The sequence below is a fragment of the Neomonachus schauinslandi genome, chromosome 10 (genome assembly GCF_002201575.2).
Source record: "Neomonachus schauinslandi chromosome 10, ASM220157v2, whole genome shotgun sequence".
Classification (NCBI taxonomy): Eukaryota; Metazoa; Chordata; class Mammalia; order Carnivora; family Phocidae; genus Neomonachus; species Neomonachus schauinslandi.
Window position 1 is genome coordinate 111,387,787 of NC_058412.1, and position 17,147 is coordinate 111,404,933.

A 17,147-nucleotide genomic window follows, 5' to 3' on the forward strand; every position below is an offset into this window, starting at 1 on the left:
ATTCATTCATTTGTTCATTAACAAATATTTATTGAGTGCCTGCCATGCATTAGGCACTGAGCTATAGGTTGGGCATACAGTGTGAACAAACCAAAGCCCCTGTTTTCACTGTACAAGCGAGGGCAGAAGCAGGAGACTAAAAAGAAACTGGGCGGATGAGCAAGGGCAAGGAGCAAGAGACCAGTAGGAAGCTGGGCGGGTGACACTGCTGGTTTGTACCGGGGTGGAGGTGTGGCAGAAGTGGTGAGCAGTGGTCAGAGCTTCGGTATAATTTAAAGGTTGGGCCAACTGGATTTGCTGATGATTGGATAAGAGGAGTGAGACAGGAGTCCCCAAGTTTTTGGCCTGAGCAACTAGAAGGAGCTTGCTGCCATTTAATGAGAAGGGGAAGATGTCATGGCGGGTAGTAGTTTACTGAAAGGACTGTGGAGTCAGACTGCCTACATTCAAGTTCTAGTTTGGTTGCTGTTTGACTTTTGGTAAGTGTTTGATTTCACCAAGCCTCAGTTTCCTCAAATGTAAACCTGTCTGGGCCACTGGCAGCTGGGTGCTGTGAAAACTAAATGGGGGTAATTTTTCTGAAGGGTTTAGGACACTGCCTGGCATATACTAAGTCCTCAGCAAGAGGAGTTAGCTCTTATTATCGTGGAGGGCAGGGAATCCCATGACCAAGCAGGCTGCAGGTCCCACCCCACCTCCACCACCCCCTCAAGGAGCCCACCCTCCAAGAAGCAGCTCAGACACCATCTGTCCAGCAGAGAAAAGCCACAGGGAGACAGCTTTCAGGGGGCATTAGATGGATGAGCCCTTACCAAGAAACTTAATCTCATTCTCAGCAGGTGCTAATCCCAGCAGCCTCCCTTGGTATCTGAGCCCAGCCCACCCAGTTCCTTTTCCACCCCCACCGTGAGTCCCAGACCCTCTTCCCCTTCTCACCAGCTCCAACTGTCACCAGCACACTTCCTTACCAGATGGAGAGGCTCCAAAAGGAGGAAGCTGCCATCTATCTGACTGAGCAGAGTCGCTCGCATGTATCAGGTCACCAAGGGCTTCAGGTGCCACCTGTCCAGAGCCCCACCCCCACCCCCCAGGTGCCAGTTCCTAGGCGTGGCGCTTGATCCAGGCGGATCCAGGCTGGAGCCAGCTGGAGCCAGGGACTCCCATTGTGCCCCAGCTGCTGCCTGCCCTCCCACCCACAGTCAGAGAAACAGGCTTAACCCTTTGGATACCACACATGTAGCCAGAGTTAGTGGTTGCAGTTCTGACTCAGTATTGCACTATTCCAGCACACCATTTTTAAGAAAGTTATTGTAAATACAACAGAATATGTAATGCATGTATAAGGTTTCAGGAATGGGAAAAATGATCATCTATAAGCTTACCTCCCAGTTTAAGAAATTAAACATTTATGAATATCTTTAAACTCCCATGTGCCCCTCTCTAGTCACAGCCATCCCCTACCCATTCTCCTGAGATTTGTGTTTCTTGTTCCCTTGCCTTTTAATTTTTAATTTTTTTTAAAGATTTTCTTTAGGGGTGCCTGGGTGGCTGAGCGACTGACTCTTCATTTCAGCTCGGGTCATGATCTCAGGGTTGTGGGATCGAGCCCCATGTCGGGCTCTGAGCTCAATGCAGAGTCTGCTCAGGACTCTGTCTCTCCCTCCCTCCCCGCCCCTCCCCACCCCCCCACCCCCTCCCCGCTTATTGCTCTCTCTCTCTAAAATAAGTAAATCTTTAAAATAAATAAAGATTGTCTTTATTCATTTAGAGAAAGAGAGAGAATCCCAAGCAGACTCCCCGCTGAGCATGGAGCCCCATGCAGGGCTGGATCCCACAACCCCCAGATCATGACCTGAGCCAAAATCAGGAGTCAGACGCTCATCCATCTGAGCCACCCAGGCATGCCTCCCTTGCCTTTTAAAGAAAAAATAGTTTTACTATATATAAAGAGTATTGTGCATGCTTTTCAGTTTCATTTAAATATCATACTGTGTGTGTATTCATCTGCAGTTTCCTTTTTTTATTCATCAGTTAAGTGTATAGCTATAGTTTGTTCATTTTCGTATCCCCTTGTATGATTATGTCTCAGTTTATGCATTCATTCCACTGTCAGTGGTTATTTGGGTTCCCTTGTTTTTGCTATTTTTTTAAATATTTTATTTATTTATTTGTCAGAGAGAGAGAGAGCACAAGGAGGGGGAGCGGCAGGAAGAGGGAGAAGTAGGCTCCCCCCTGAGCAAGGAGCCCGATGCGGGGCTCGATCCCAGGACCCTGGGATCATGACCTGAGCTGAAAGCAGACGCTTAACCGACTGAGCCACCCAGGCGTCCCTGTTTTTGCTATTTCAAATGTGGTTTTGAACAATCTGTGTATGTCTCCTCCACATGCACATGTTCTCTAGCACAGTGGTTCAGAGACTAGATGGCCTATTAGAATCATCTGGAGGCCTTGTTTTTTTGGTGTTTTTGTTTTTGTTTTTAAGTAATCTCTATATCCAACATGGGGCTCAAACTTACAACCCTGCAATCAAAATTCGCATGCTCTACCGACTGAGCCAGCCAGGTGCCCCGTGAAAATCATTGCTGTAGGGCGTACACCCAGGAATGGAATTGCTTGATGGAAGGTAATGCCTGGGTTGCTTTCCTGTGTGTTCGTAAGAGTTTACACTGCCACCAGCAGCATATGAGTTTCCATTGCTTTACATCTGTGATAATACTTGATAAGGTCAGACTTTAAAATTTTTATAGAGCTGGTAGGTGTGAGATGGTATCTTGTGGTTTTAATTTGCATTTCTCAGATTACAAGTGGGGTGGAGAATCTTTCCTTACTCTATTGACCATTCATGTTTCCTCTTTTGTAAAGTACTTGCTCAAGTCTTTGCTCTGTCTCTTTTGATTGGCTTTTTCTTAAGGATTTGTAGAAATTCTTTATATATTCTGAATACTGATCTTTTATCTACATGTGTTACAAATATAGGCTCTCAGTTTGTAGATTGTCTTTTCACTTTCAATGTGTTCTTTTCATGACTAGAATTTCTTAATTTAACCTAGTTTAGTGTTTTCTTCTGATTTACACCTTTTTTTTTTTTTAAGATTTATTTATTTATTTGGGGGGGGGAACACAAGCAGGGGTAGTGGCAGGGAGAGGGAGAAGCAGATTCCCCGTAAGCAGGGAGCTGGATGTGGGGCTCAGTCCCAGGACCCTGGGATCATGACCTGAGCCAAAGGCACACAGACGCTTAACCGACTGAGCCACCCAGGGGCCCCTGATTTACACCTTTTATGTTTTATTGAAGAAATCTTCCCTGAACCTGTGGTCCTAAAGACATTTGCCTATATTTTCTTCAAAAAGTTTTAAGGTTTTACTTTTCACATTTAAGTCCTTAATAGATCTGGAATTGACTTTCATGTCACCTTAATATTTTTGTTGGTGGGATACCTTTATTTCAGTAGGTTTTAAACGTCTACAAATCTGAATTATTTATACTTTGAGTTGTAGCTAGAGCTTATTATGTACACTGCATTAAAATTTCATATGAACAAAGGTGCTCTTTTTTTTTTTTTAAGACTTTTTATTTATTTATTTGACAGAGACATAGAGAGAGAGCACAGATAGGCAAAGCGGCAGGCAGAGGGAGAGGGAGAAGCAGGCTTTCTGCGGAGCAGGGAGACTGACGCGGGGCTCGATCCCAGGACCCTGGGATCATGACCTGAGCTGAAGGCAGCCGCTTAACTGACTGCGCCACCCAGGCACCCTAACAGTGCCCTCTTTGGGAAAGAGTTTTGATCACATTTAAAGCCCTTCTAAGATTTTTTTAGATTTTTTTCAGATTTTAAATATGATAATGGTATTGTGGTTATTTTTTTTTCTCTTTAATATTCCTTATTTTTAGATATATATACTGAACTATATCTGGAATTTGCTGCCAAATAATACAGAGGTGAGAGAGAGTGGGAACAGATGAAATCAGATTGGTACTGAGTTGATCATTATTGAAGCTGAGTGATGGGTACATAGTGGTTTGTTTTATCATTCTGTCTACTTTTGTACATGTTTAAATATTCTTTTTTTTTTTAAGATTTTATTTATTTGACAGAGACACAGCGAGAGAGGGAACACAAGCAGGGGGGAGTGGGAGAGGGAGAAGCAGGCCTCCTGTGGAGCAGGGAGCCCGATGCGGGTCTCGATCCCAGGACTCCGGGATCATGACCTGAGCCAAAGGCAGACATTTAACGACTGAGCCACCCAGGCGCCCCCATGTTTAAATATTCTTATAATAAATATAAAATACCGAGGACTATTTCCAGAGTTACTTACGAGATAAAGCATCTTTTCTTTCTTTTTTAAGATTTATTTATTTGTTTATTTATTTATTTATTTTGCGAGACAGAGAGAGAGTGCACGTGTGTGTACATGCATGGGAGCCAGGGAAGGAGCGGAGGGAGATGGAGAGGGAGAGACCCGCTGAGTGCAGAGCCCAACATGGAGCTCAGTCTCACGATCCTGAGATCAAGACCTTAGCCAAAAGCCAGAGTCCGATGCTTAACCAGCTGAGCCACCCAGGTGCCCTGTAAAGCATCTTTTCTTATACTTTATTAGCCATTTGTATTTCTTCCAGGGCCAGTTAGGTCTCCATCTACTTCCAGGAGTCCCCAGTAGAGTGTTCCCAGCAGGCAAGCAGGAGAGTAATTGTTAAGGAAGACAGCAGCAGAGGCTCAGGGGAAGGAAGATGGTATGTACCATCATCATCAGGCCATAGCCAGTCCACCCCACTTCTTCCAGGACTAGGCTCATTCCCACCCTTCGTTTTGTTTTTTCCAGAGCTATTAGGGATGATTTTTATTTTAATCAGAGCCTTCTTTCCCTCTTATTCCACCTGGACAGCCTTAATCCAGAGGATAATGGAGCCTCATCAAGGATTGTGGTCTTCCCCCATCTTAACAGCATCCTGGGACAAAGGGTCACTACATCACATAGTAGTGGTGTTATTTTGGCATCACAGCATGCAAATACGAGAGTTGTCATTTTTCTTCTCATAGTGTAATAACTGGCCAAAGAGTCAGTCTCTGGGGAGTCCCAAATGCTTCTCATGGGAGAATCAAATTCTTTCTCTCCCGCTCTTTAATTTTGATATATTTTCTTAGAATAGGTAATATATTCATGTGGTTCAAAATTCAGAATTCAAAATGTCTCTCTCCCACCTGTGTCTCCTAGCTACAGTTCCCTTCCTGGGAAAATAGACTTGGTAGATGTAAGCAAACACCTATATGTTTCATCCAGTTTTTACACAGATACTCATGCACTGATGCACACAGTTTGGTGCCTTGATTTTTCTCATTTAACAGTGTCTCAGAGATCATTCAGAATCAGTCCTTCAAGAGGTTTCTCATTCTTTTTGATAGCTGCATAGTATTCATACATGGTACTATTCTCTATTTAACCAGTTCCCATTCGTAGGCCCTTTTTTTTTGCAGTCTCTTGCAGTTGTAATAGTGATATTCAATGAATAGCCCTGTCATATTTGTTATTTGGTCCATGTGTGAATACAGGGTGCCTATGGGGGTACATTCCTAGGAGTGGAAATCCAGGGCCAAAGGATGTGTGCACTTATGATTTTGATAGATATTGTCAACCTGGGCATGTGGCAGTGGTGCCAGTTTACAGGAGCATCTTTTCTCTACACACCTCTTCCACTGGGGCTGGGTTTGATTCAGCACATTTATTGAGTGCCTTCCAGAGCCAGGTCCTGGATACAAAGATAACACTTTCATGTATCAAGTGAAATGGTTACTGTATGCCAAGCAAGCACAGCACATTATCTGGTAATACCACAAGGAAGGTTTTTAGATGAGAAAACTAAAGCTCAGAAAGGTTAAATGGTGCCACTGACCCAAGCTAGTAAGTGGCAGAGCAGGATTTAACCCCAGATTTGAATCCTCTAACACATGTGCTCTTAAAGAACACTCTTGACTGCCCCCCAGGAGAAATAACAGAGGGTCTGAGTCTAACAGGTGAGGAATCAGGCTCAGAGAGAATAACTGTCCAAGAGAACACACAGCCAGGAAGCTATGGAGTCCCCAGGGGAGACCCACATACGTCCATTTAAGGCCTATGGTCTGTATTGAGCTGCCTCCCTTCCTTCCATGGACAGAATGTCCAGATCTCGGGGCGCCTGGGTGGCTCAGTCGTTGAGCATCTGCATTCAGCTCAGGTCATGATCCCAGGGTCCTGGGATCGAGCCCATGTCGGGCTCCGTGATCGGCGGGAAGCCTGCTTCTCCCTCTCCCACTCCCCCTGCTTGTGTTCCCTCTCTCGCTATGTCTCTCTTTGTCAAATAAATAAAATCTTAAAAAAAAAAAATGTCCAGATCTCATTCGGATTCTGTTAAGAGAACTTTCTCCATCCAGAGTTCAGTTGCTATACATAGCTATAAGTCACCTGTTCTTGGTGTGCATCTATTGACTGTTTGAGGTGCCCATAGACAAAACCCATCTGTGATTAATAATACTAATGACAGTATAGTTGCTGCTATTTATTGAGTACCTGCCATGTGTAAAATGCTATATAAAAGGCCAGGGAAACATATTATTGTTCCCATTGTCCAGATTAGAAAACTGAGAATAAAACAAGCTAAATAATAGTCCCATGGTCAAATGCTAATAAGAACAGAATCCAAATCCAATCTGTTAGACTCAGAAGCCCTCACTCTGGTGTCCATGGGTTTCCCTTGGCTCTCTCTGCCTCTTCTAATTGTCCGTATTGTTTGGTGCTCTCTCCAGAGGGTGAGTCTGGCTTCTCCAGTTCACGCTGAATACTTTAGAGGAAAGGGCCCTTTAGCTTCCATTTACCCCATATCCCCCACCCCTACCCCCACTGCTTAGCACAGGGTAGCCAAAGAGCAGGCTGCCACGTGACACTTGAGGGTTGGTGATGGCCCCCACTGATACTGTCTCAGAAAGGACTCATCTCCCAATTGTGTAACAGGTGTTCTTTGAACACCTGTCGTGTGCTCACTGCTCCAGTGGGAGAGGAGTATAAAGTATAGGCCTAGCTCTCAATAATTTAGATTATGAGACTGCAAATAACGAAGTAAATGGAAAACACTAAAAGGATCAGAAGAGTTCATAGGAGAGAGGAAGTATAACATGATTATAATAGTAGCAAACAGTCATGGAATACTATAGGGTAGCTCTTCTGCACATGTTATAAACATGGACCCTGAGACTCAGAGTTTGAGTGATAAGCCCAGAGTTGTACAGCAAATAAGTATCCGAGTGAGGACTCTGAACCCTCCATGGCCTCTCAAGGGAGAGCACTGTGTGCTCTGTGCTGGGTGTCCTGGGGGCTCCAGGTAAAGGGAGTCTGGAAGGATGGGCCTCATATGGACAAGAAGGGAGGTCAAGATGTAGGATGAAAGGCTGAGATGTGGAGCTGTAATATTCCTAAGATGATATGGCTTGCACCTTAAGCTCTCCTTTTGAATGTGGGGAAACCCAGGGTAGGGTCATAAAGTAATAGCACAGGATCATTAAGGTTTGTCTAGTACTTCTTTGTGTCGTATGTTATCTCATTGAGCCTCTGGCTATCCTAGGAAGCAGAGAAGGTCTTCTTCTTACCTTGGAGGGAACTGGGGTCTTCTGACTTTAAATCCCAAGTCCTTTCCACCATCCATACCCACCCTCCACATTTCTAGAGTGGGAAAACACATTCTCTGCAATCAGACAGACCTGGGTTTGAACCCCCTACCTCCTCCATTTTGTGTCTCTAGGATCTTAAGGTTTGCAAACTGGGGCAATTCCAAGTAAAGAACAAGCCCTTTGGGAAGCAACCATATGCTAAGGGATGAATGACATAAGGGAGACATAACACCAGAGTTCCTGTAGTGCTTTTTTTCAATGCACTTTCAAGTCTTTGGTTTACATATGAACAAAGTGAAGTGGAGGCACCTGGGTGGCTCAGTCATTAGGCGTCTGCCTTCGGCTCAGATCATGATCCCAGGGTCCTGGGATCGGCCCCACATTGGGAAGCCTGCTTCTTCCTCTCCCATTCCCCCTGCTTGTGTTCCCTCTCTTGCTGTTTCTCTCTCTCTGTCAAATAAATAAATAAAATCTTTATTTAAAAAAAGTGAAGTGACTTGCCCAAGATCACACAGTGAGTTAATAAAAGGCAATCTGGGATTAGAACTTGAGTCTCTTGTCTCCTAAGAGAGCTTTTTCCTTACACAACAATGCACCCCTGAGAGGCCTCAGGGGGAAGGCCTAGGGATAGGATCACAGCACTTCGGAACCGGAGAGATCATTTGGTCCTTTGTCCACACTTGACAGATGAGGAAAGTGAGGCCGAGGGTCCTCAGTTGACATGTCTGCAGCCAGATGGAACCACCGCAGAGTGGGAGTAAGAGTCATATGTCCTGACTCTGAAGTCCCAGGGCGTTTTTACACTGCCATGCAAAACTTCCAAATTGCTTATTTTCTGTGCAGATCTAAAAAGCCTCACTCCAATGCCAATAATTTACAGCTGGAACAACTTTAGTTTGGGTAGTTTTTTCCCAATTAGAATCTTGTTCTCTCTCTCTCTCTTTCCCTCTCTCTCTTTCTCTCTCCCTCTTTGTCTCAATTTTTAGGGTAATATACTAGAAGAGGAGGGGAAAAAAGCTTCAGTGGAAGACCTTGGTAGAAAAAAGATAAACATTTGAGAGAGTCTCTGAAATCTAGGGAGGAAAGCCAGGAAATAATTTAGAGGCCAGCCGCCTCATCTATCCCAGCCAGCTCACCATTTGTCCTGCCCTACTCACAGCAGGCCTTCAGAAGGCCCACCTTCCTTTGGCAGCTGCATCTGGTGAACACCAACGGAAATCCCTGGTATTTTTCTTTGCATGCAACCAACCATGGAGATGTAGGTCAGGCATTGCTGGCCTGGCGGTTACAAGAACAATAGCTTTACTCCCTGCACCTGCAGCCATGTTTGCTAAGCCCCATGAGGATGGGAAAGGGATGTTCCCCTCCAAACAGAGATTGAATCCTCAAGGGCCCATGTGGGTGGAGCCAGCTGTGACTTGGAGAAGACCATCTGGAACGTTGGGACTAGGAGGGTAGCTCTCTGTCTCTTTCCCCATGAACGTCTGCTGTGACTCGTGGCACGATTGGTGGTGTCTCTACTCCACTCAGCTTAGAGTCATCGTCACTGACAGAGGAGGCTGGGAAGGTCCCATCCAACCCCCTGAGCTCAGCTGGGCCCCAGGCCTGCACCTGAACCCCCATGCCTGTCTGGTGTTTATGGGATTGAAGCTACTACCCTTTGGGACCCAGCCTGTTTTCATTTCTGCTCTCAGCTGTCTGGTCTCCACGGACCTCACCTACAGGTTTGTGCATGCCGGTCCCCCACAGTGCAGCCCCATGAGACTCCTCCAGCCTGGAAGACTCCTCTTTGGCCTTTGTTCTCTCCAGAGCCTCCAGTTCTGTGCCTGGCCCAGAGGAGAGATTTCCTGGCCCCTCAGACAGGCTCTGTTGGTTCATCCTAGCTGTACCCTTCCCAAGACTTAGTCGATTTGTGTGCGCTCTGGGGGGTGGGGCTGTGGTTTCAAGGCACTGAGGGGTTACTTATGTGGCTGCTCTGGACTGACCTCCAGCTGGCTGGCTGCTCTGTCCTGAGCTTTCTCCTGCCCTGGACCTCATGTGTCTCTTTTGTAAAGGTGTAGGACCAAGATCAATACATATACCATTGACCTTCAAGGTAACTTACAGGTGATATGCAAATAGGTATTTTTCTAATAGTCACTGTTTTTATTTTCTGTTGATTTCCATATGTGGCAAATGATATTGGTGTTCTAGTTATAGTAGCAGTAACATATGTTGCCTTTTCATTTCATTTATTCATTTAGCAAATGCTTACTAAGTATCTTACTCCATGCCAAGCACCATTCTAGCTACTGGGAATATCTGCCTTCGTGAAGTTTATATTCTAAAAAGATAGAGTGATCATGGGGAATGGAGGGTGGCGAGGCAGCATTTGGGGGAGGGGTTGGGTTTTGTTTCTTGTTTTATTTATTTATTTATTGATTTATTCATTTTTAAAGATTTTATTTGTCAGAAAGAGAGAGAGCACAAGCAGGGGGAGTGGCAGGCAGAGGGAGAAGCAGGCTCCCCACTGAGCAAGTCCCCCCTCCCCCGCCCCATGCGGGACTTGATCCCAGGACCCCAGGATCATGACCTGAGCTGAAGGCAGACACTCAACTGACTAAGCCACCCACGCATCCCTTTTGTTTCTTGTTTTAAATAGTGATTGGAAAAGGCTTTTCTGAGGAGGAGGCATGTCCGCAGACATCTACATGATCTGAGGGAACAAACCATGTATCAGTCTGTGGTAAGAACATTCCAGACAGGGAACAAGTACAGAGGACCCAAGTTGAGAAGGATATGCTTGGTATGTCTGAGGAAGAGCAGAGGAGGTGAGTGTGGCTAGAACAGAGTGAGCAGAGGAGAAAGTGGTAGAAGGTGAAGGTTTATGTGAGCCATGGTGGGACGCTGGCTCCTCCTCTGGGTGAGATGGGAAGGCAGTGGAGTGTTTTGACTAGATGGAATGTGGCTGCTCTGGGGAAGGACCCTAGGGGGAGGTGAGAAGCTGGGAGGCCAGTAGGGAGGTTGTTACAACAAGGCAGGCAGAAAATGGTGTTGGCTGGAACCAAATGACAGCCGTGGAGGTGGTAAGAAGTGGTGGGATTCTGGATAAATTAAAAATATAAATTCAAAGGAATTTGCTAACAGATCAGAACTAGGGAGAATTTAGCAATGACTCCAAGGTGTTCAGGTTTCAGCACCTAGAAGGGTGAAACTACCACCATTTACTAAAGAGGGGGAAGATTGCAGGGGCACCTGGTTGGCTCAGTCGGTGGAACATGCGGCTCTTGATCTCAGGGTTGTGAGTTTAAGCCCCACATTGGGTATAGAGATTTAAAATAAAATGTTTTTTTTTTTAATAAATAATAAATAAAAAGGGAAAAGATTGCAGAAAGAACAGGGTCCCTTTTGGGGGGTGGGGACAGGGGGTTGAGAATTTTCAATATATTTATTTACATTTTTTTAAATTGAATCAATTGATAGGAAAATGTTAATAAGAACAATGATAAATGAATAAGGCCAAAACAGTGATGGCTGAAATTGTGGGTAGAGTGGACGAGATGTGTCTGTGCTTCCTTTCAGCTCTAAAAGGCTGCTTTGGTGATTTCAGACCGCACAGTCATCCATTCATGAAGAATGGGAACTTGAGACTCAGCCTAGAATGTAATCAATGCAGAAGGAATGACAGGAGATGAATCCCTTGGGTCAGGCTTACTCCTTGGAATGACTTGGGAAGTTCTTGCACACGTCCCGGCCTGCAGGCACTGCCTCATTCACTCACTCACCCACTGGGCACCTTCTGCCTAGTAGGCCCTGGACATGGCACGGCTCTGATGCCCCTGCTCTCCTAATGTAAAGCAAACTATCTTTACCTCCACCCCCACCCGGGCCTGGCTCCTCTGTGGCCCTGCAGGTCCCTAGTGGTTGGGTGATGTGTCTGCTGAAAGTGAGCGGCCACAGTGTAGTGAGACCCTGCCCTTCCTTTGTCTCTGTCCAGCCCCTGCCTTCCTCCTCCCATTGCCATCCACCCCTCGGGGCCTGGAGAGCAAATGGCTTTGCTTCCATGGGAGAAATGATTTTGTCTCTTTCTTCATCCCATAGAGTTCCCATAGTTATCAAGCTGGGGGAAAAAAACCCTCAAAAGCCTTTCCGTCTGCCTTTTGTAGGTGAGAAACAAGGCCAGAGAGACTAGCAACTTCCCTAGCCCACAACCAGTCCATCAGCAAATCCTTTCAGCTCTACTTTTTTTTTTTTAAGTAAGCTATATACCCAACCTGGGGCTTGAACTCATGACCTTGAGATCAAGAACCGTATGCTTTACCAACCTCAGCTCTACTTTTATTTTTTTTTTTTTAAGATTTTATTTATTTATTTATTTGAGAGAGCATGAAGGGGGGAGAAGCATCCCAGGACCCTGAGATCATGACCTGAGCAGATGCTTAACCAGCTGAGCCACCCAGGCACCCCTCTACTTTCAGTATATGTGCTGCCAAAGCGAGCACAGCCCCTCTACTTTTAAAAATAAATTTTGAATTTGACTGCTTCTCACCAGCTTCCCTGGCACCATGCTAGCTAAATCACTATCATATTTCCCTTGGATGACTACATCACCTTCTCACCAGACTTCTTGCTTCCACCCTTGACCCTGGAGGTCTCCACCAGCAGCCAGAGGGAACCCGTTAAAACCAAAGTGGGTTGCCTTGGCAGCTCAGTCAGTTTAGCATCTGCCTTCGGCTCAGGTCATGATCCCAGGGTCCTGGGATCGAGTCCCGTGTTGGGCTCCTTGCTTGGCAGGGAGCCTGCTTTTCCCTCTGCCTGCCGCTCCCCCTGCCTGTGCTCACGCTCTCTCTGACAAATAAATAAATAAAATCTTTAAAAAAACAAAAAAACAAATCAAAGTTAGATCATGTCCCTGCAGTGTTCCCATGTCACTCAAAGGACAAAACCAAGTTCTTAAATGGCATTCAAGGCCCTGCATAGTCTGTGTCTTGGCCCTGCATAGTCTGCCAGACCCCATTCTCCTGTCATTCACTTCACTGTAGTCAGGCTGGCATTCCTGGAGTGCCTGTATTCCTGCCTTGGGGCCTTTGCAGTTGTTCTTCCCACTGCTTTCCTCAGATCCTTGTGATGCCTGTACCCTCACTTCATTCAGGGCTCTGATCAAATGTCACCTCCCCAAGAAGCTTTCCCGGACTACAAGTTCTAATCCTCACGTCTTCCATGTTTCTGTCTAACCCTTTTCTCTCATTTATATTTCTTTTAGCGCTTATCACCATCTGACACATTTATTTATTGCCTGTCCCTCCCGTTAAATTGTAAACTCATGCAGGTAGGAATTTTCATCTGATTTAGTCACTGCTTTATCCCCAGTACTTAGCATAGTGCCTGGCATTTAGTGAGTACTTAATAAAGATTTATGGATGGGCGCCTGGGTGGCTCAGTTGGTTAAGCGACTGCCTTCGGCTCAGGTCACGATCCTGGAATCCCGGGATCGAGTCCCACATCGGGCTCCCTGCTCGGCAGGGGGTCTGCTTCTCCCTCTGCCCTCTTCCCTCTCGTGCTCTCTCTCTCTCATTCTCTCTCTCTCAAATAAATAAATAAATAAAAATCTTTAAAAAATAAAGATTTATGGAATGAATGAGTGTCCAGAGCTAGCAGGGCAGCTTATCTGGTCCTTCCTACAGCCTCACAGCTCAACCCACAAAGGGGTCATGATCTGTCTTAGAAAACTCAGGTAAGAGCTCCCCCAGAGCTACTTGGCATCGCTTTTATTTCCAAGATAATGGCAGATAAAGGGAGGGACTGGCCTTGCAGAGCCTGGGTGGGGGGCAGCTCTGAGCAGCCACAGCACACCTCTCCCTTTCCCACCCACAAAGCACCCAGGTACCCAGGGAGCATGCCTCTTCTCTTCCCTGTCCTCAAAGTTATCTCTGACTTCCAGGGCCCGAAAATAGCAGATCCTCATGAAATAGTGGGCAGGTGAAGGGGGGAAGGAAGGAGGAGCTTAGTAACATCCCTCTGCATCTGTCCTGTTGCACTGGCAAATTTAACATGTTCTGGAATCAGACCCCCTCACTCAGTAGCTGGTCATCTTAGGCAAAATCTCATCACCTCTCTGAATCTTAGCTTCCTCATTAGTAAAATGGGGACGCTTACGTAATGCAAGATTTTGAGAATTCAAGCAGGGGTTCAGTAAATATTAGCTGTTTTGTGTGTTTGTAGCTGTAAAAATTTGAGTTGCACGATCGGAGGCACAAATGAGGCCACTCTTTTTTAGCTATAAAAAAAATAACAGGGACGCCTGGGTGGCTCAGTCGGTTAAGCGTCTGCCTTCGGCTCAGGTCATGATCCCAGGGTCCTGGGATCGAGTCCCGCATCGGGCTCCCTGCTCCGCAGGGAGCCTGCTTCTCCCTCTGCCTCTGTCTCTCTCTCTGTCTCTCATGAATAAATAAATAAAATCTTTAAAAAAATAAATAAATAAATAACAACAGGGCGCCTGGGTGGCTCAGTTGGTTAAGCGACTGCCTTCAGCTCAGGTCATGATCCCAGGGTCCTGGGATCGAGTCCCGCATCGGGCTCCCTGCTCTGCGGGGAGCCTGCTTCTCCCTCTCCCACTCCCCCTGCTTGAGTTCCCTCTCTCGCTGTGTCTCTCTCTGTCAAATAAATAAATAAAATCTTTAAAAAAAAAAATAATAACAACAGCTAACATTTATTGAGTTCTGTGAACCATTTACTTCTTGCTGCCAAGCCTATGATATAAGCACAGTGTTTTCACTTTATTTTTTTTTTTTAAGATTTTATTTATTTATTTAAGAGAGCGTGTGCACACGTGCACGCGGGGGGTGGGGGGGTGGGAGAGGGAGAGGGAGAAGAGAGAGTCTCAAGCACACTCCCTGCTGAGTACAGAGCCTGATGCGGGCTCCACCTCATGACCCTGAGATCACGACCAGAACCAAAATCAAGAGTCCAACGCTCAACCGACTGAGCCATCCAGGTGCCCCACAGTGCTGTCACTTTATAGGCAGGAACCCTGGCTTGGGGAGGTAAAGGGTCTTGCCCCAGGTCTGTCAAGTAGGCAGTCATAGAGGTGAGGCCAAAACCCATACTGTCCAACTCCAGGAGTCAGGAGGCCTTTCAGGGGAGTCCCTTTACTTCCTATGGGTCTCAGTTTCCCATCTGTTGAGGGAGGGAGTTGAACTAGACATCTCTGAACCACAGGATCATGACACATGAATTCTTGAGTGATCCACATGTCGCATCAGATGGGACAGCAGTTTGCTTTGGGGCCTCCTGGTGGTGGTGGTCTTGTGCAGTTTATTGGTGCTCTGGGTGTTGACCGAACCTTCTGCTGGCCCCCACCCCCTGCATCACTGTGCTGCAGACAGTAGTCCAGCTCTCCTGGGACCATCTCAGGCATCTTGCTATTCTGTACCTTGAGGCAACTGTTGGACTAGCCTGGGGATGAATTGAGAAGACTAGAAGGAACCAGAATGTAGGAAATGCAACCTAGCAGGAACCTTCAGCTCTGAGTTTTTTGTTACAAGGGGTGTATGTGTGAGCATTCATATGTATAGGGGGGAGGGAAGGGTGTTACAGGGATTTGCTCCCATCCTCAAATCCTCCAGAGCTGTTGCCTACTGCTGTGGAATTCCAAACATTTCCTATCAGATAAAGGTGGCTGAAAATACCCGGGACTTGTTTGGACTAGTTGGAGGTGGTGCTAGGGTGAAGAGGTTGAGGCCACGGGGGCAGAGCCCGGCAAGATCTGGCCTCTCTGAGGAGCTTGCCCTGGGTCACAGATGTGCATTGCCCTTTTCCCCTAGAATCCTACAGGTTTGACGGCAAGACTCAGCAGGCTTCGATGTGGAGGAGAATCAGACTATTTTATGGCAACATGTCCTTCTATTCCAGAATGTTGCCTCTTACCTTCCACACTAATTACTGGGTCTTCTGAATACCCTTCAGAGACAAACCAAGTAGTCACTTAGCTGTCCATGGGTGAGTTACTTTCATCCTCTTCATGCTGCAGCAGTAGTAGGAGTCCTTGGGATGATCCCCTTAATTTTACAGTTGGGGAAAGTCCCAGACTTTCCCAGTATCCCAGATAGGGGAACGGACTCAGCCTAAGCAAGCCAGTGATAGTGCTGGGACACGAAACCCACATCTGCTGACTCTCTGCCTGGTGTTCTCTTCTTAACAGCATGCAGCACTGATCAGCACCAGATGAGGCGGTGGGGATATCTTTGGGTGGAAATGAGAAGGGAACGGCTACTTTGGACCATGGAGTACTTGGAGGCATAGACCCCAGAAGGAAACAGAGTTTTAGGGAGAGGGTTGGCCCTAGGGACCAAGTCCCTATTCTTTGTAGGTTGCTAACCCCAGTCTCTTCTGCCTGTTGCCTCAACACAATGCAGAAGATGCCTTTTCCAGAACCTTCCCATAAACTTCCTGTCCCCCTCCCTAAGCCTGGAAGAACTTGGTATCTGGAGAGTCCTGGTCACCCTGCCCAATCACCTGGTGTCTCGGGGCCTCCTCCTAGTTTTGCCAGGCAGTGAGGATGAGGATGAAGAGAGAGGGAACTGGCCTTTCTTCCCTACCCTCCTCACTGTCCACCAATCAGCTATACTCATCAGCACCTTCTCTGGGCCCAGCACTGGGCTAGGCCTGAAGAGACAGAGCTCATGGTCAAAAATGAACAGCTCAAAGCAAAATAAGTCAGAGAAAGACAAATACCATATAATTTCACTCATATATGGAATTTAAGAAACAAATGATCATAAAGGAAAAATAGAGGCAAACCAAGAAACAGATTCTTAACTATAGAGAACTGAAGGTTGGGGCGGTGGGGCTAGGTGAAACAGGTGAAGCGTTAAGGAGTGCTCTTGTCATGAGGAGCACAGAGTGACGTATGGAAGTGCTGAAGCACTGAATTGTACACCTGAACCTAGTATCACACGTATGTTAACTGGAACTTAAACAAGAACGTTTGAAAAAATGAACAGCTCAACAAACTGGCAAGGGAGCTGAAGGAGACTTGGAGGCAGAAAGCAGGAGTCCTCCTTGAAGAAGTGACCTGGAGGTAAAGACTTAAGAGAGAAATAGGAGATACCTTGGCAGAGGGATCAGCATGGGCAAAAGTCCTGAGGCTGAAGAGAACATGGTATGTGAAGAATGAAGCAGCCTGGCCCTCGACAAAGCTGAGGAAATCCTGCAGAGTCTTACAGACCCCAGAGAAGGCTCTAAGACACAAGGCTGAGCCCTGATCTAATAATAAAAACAGTAATAATAGCCGACATTTATTCAAAGTCTGCTCTGTGCCGTGCAGAGTTGGAAGAGCCTTAACGTGTATTCCTGTTGAATCCTCATAGTATTCTTGTGAAATAAGCACATCTTTAATCTCCATTTTATAGATGATGTCCAAAGCCAACACGTCTTAAGTGTAGTTGCAAGACTTACTGGGTACCTGCCTACTCTTTGCTCTGGCAGCCCTGCTCAGTAGAGAAATAGAAGTTAATTTGTCACCAGCCTTGG

General features: G+C 46.3%; 1 protein-coding gene across 3 annotated transcripts in view; it reads left to right on the forward strand.

Annotated features, from left to right (window-relative positions):
• BCL2L1 (BCL2 like 1) overlaps positions 1-17,147 on the forward strand; it is a 51,585-nt gene that overhangs the window by 22,956 nt on the left and 11,482 nt on the right. The window contains exon 3 of one of the 3 annotated variants that reach the window (XM_021689101.1): positions 15,817-15,895. The exons of the other annotated variants lie outside the window; for them this stretch is intronic. Coding sequence (XP_021544776.1) covers positions 15,817-15,843 — 27 coding nt within the window. The 3' untranslated portion in view covers positions 15,844-15,895. Of the gene's footprint in view, positions 1-15,816; positions 15,896-17,147 lie in introns of those variants that run through there. 3 annotated transcript variants of the gene reach the window in all.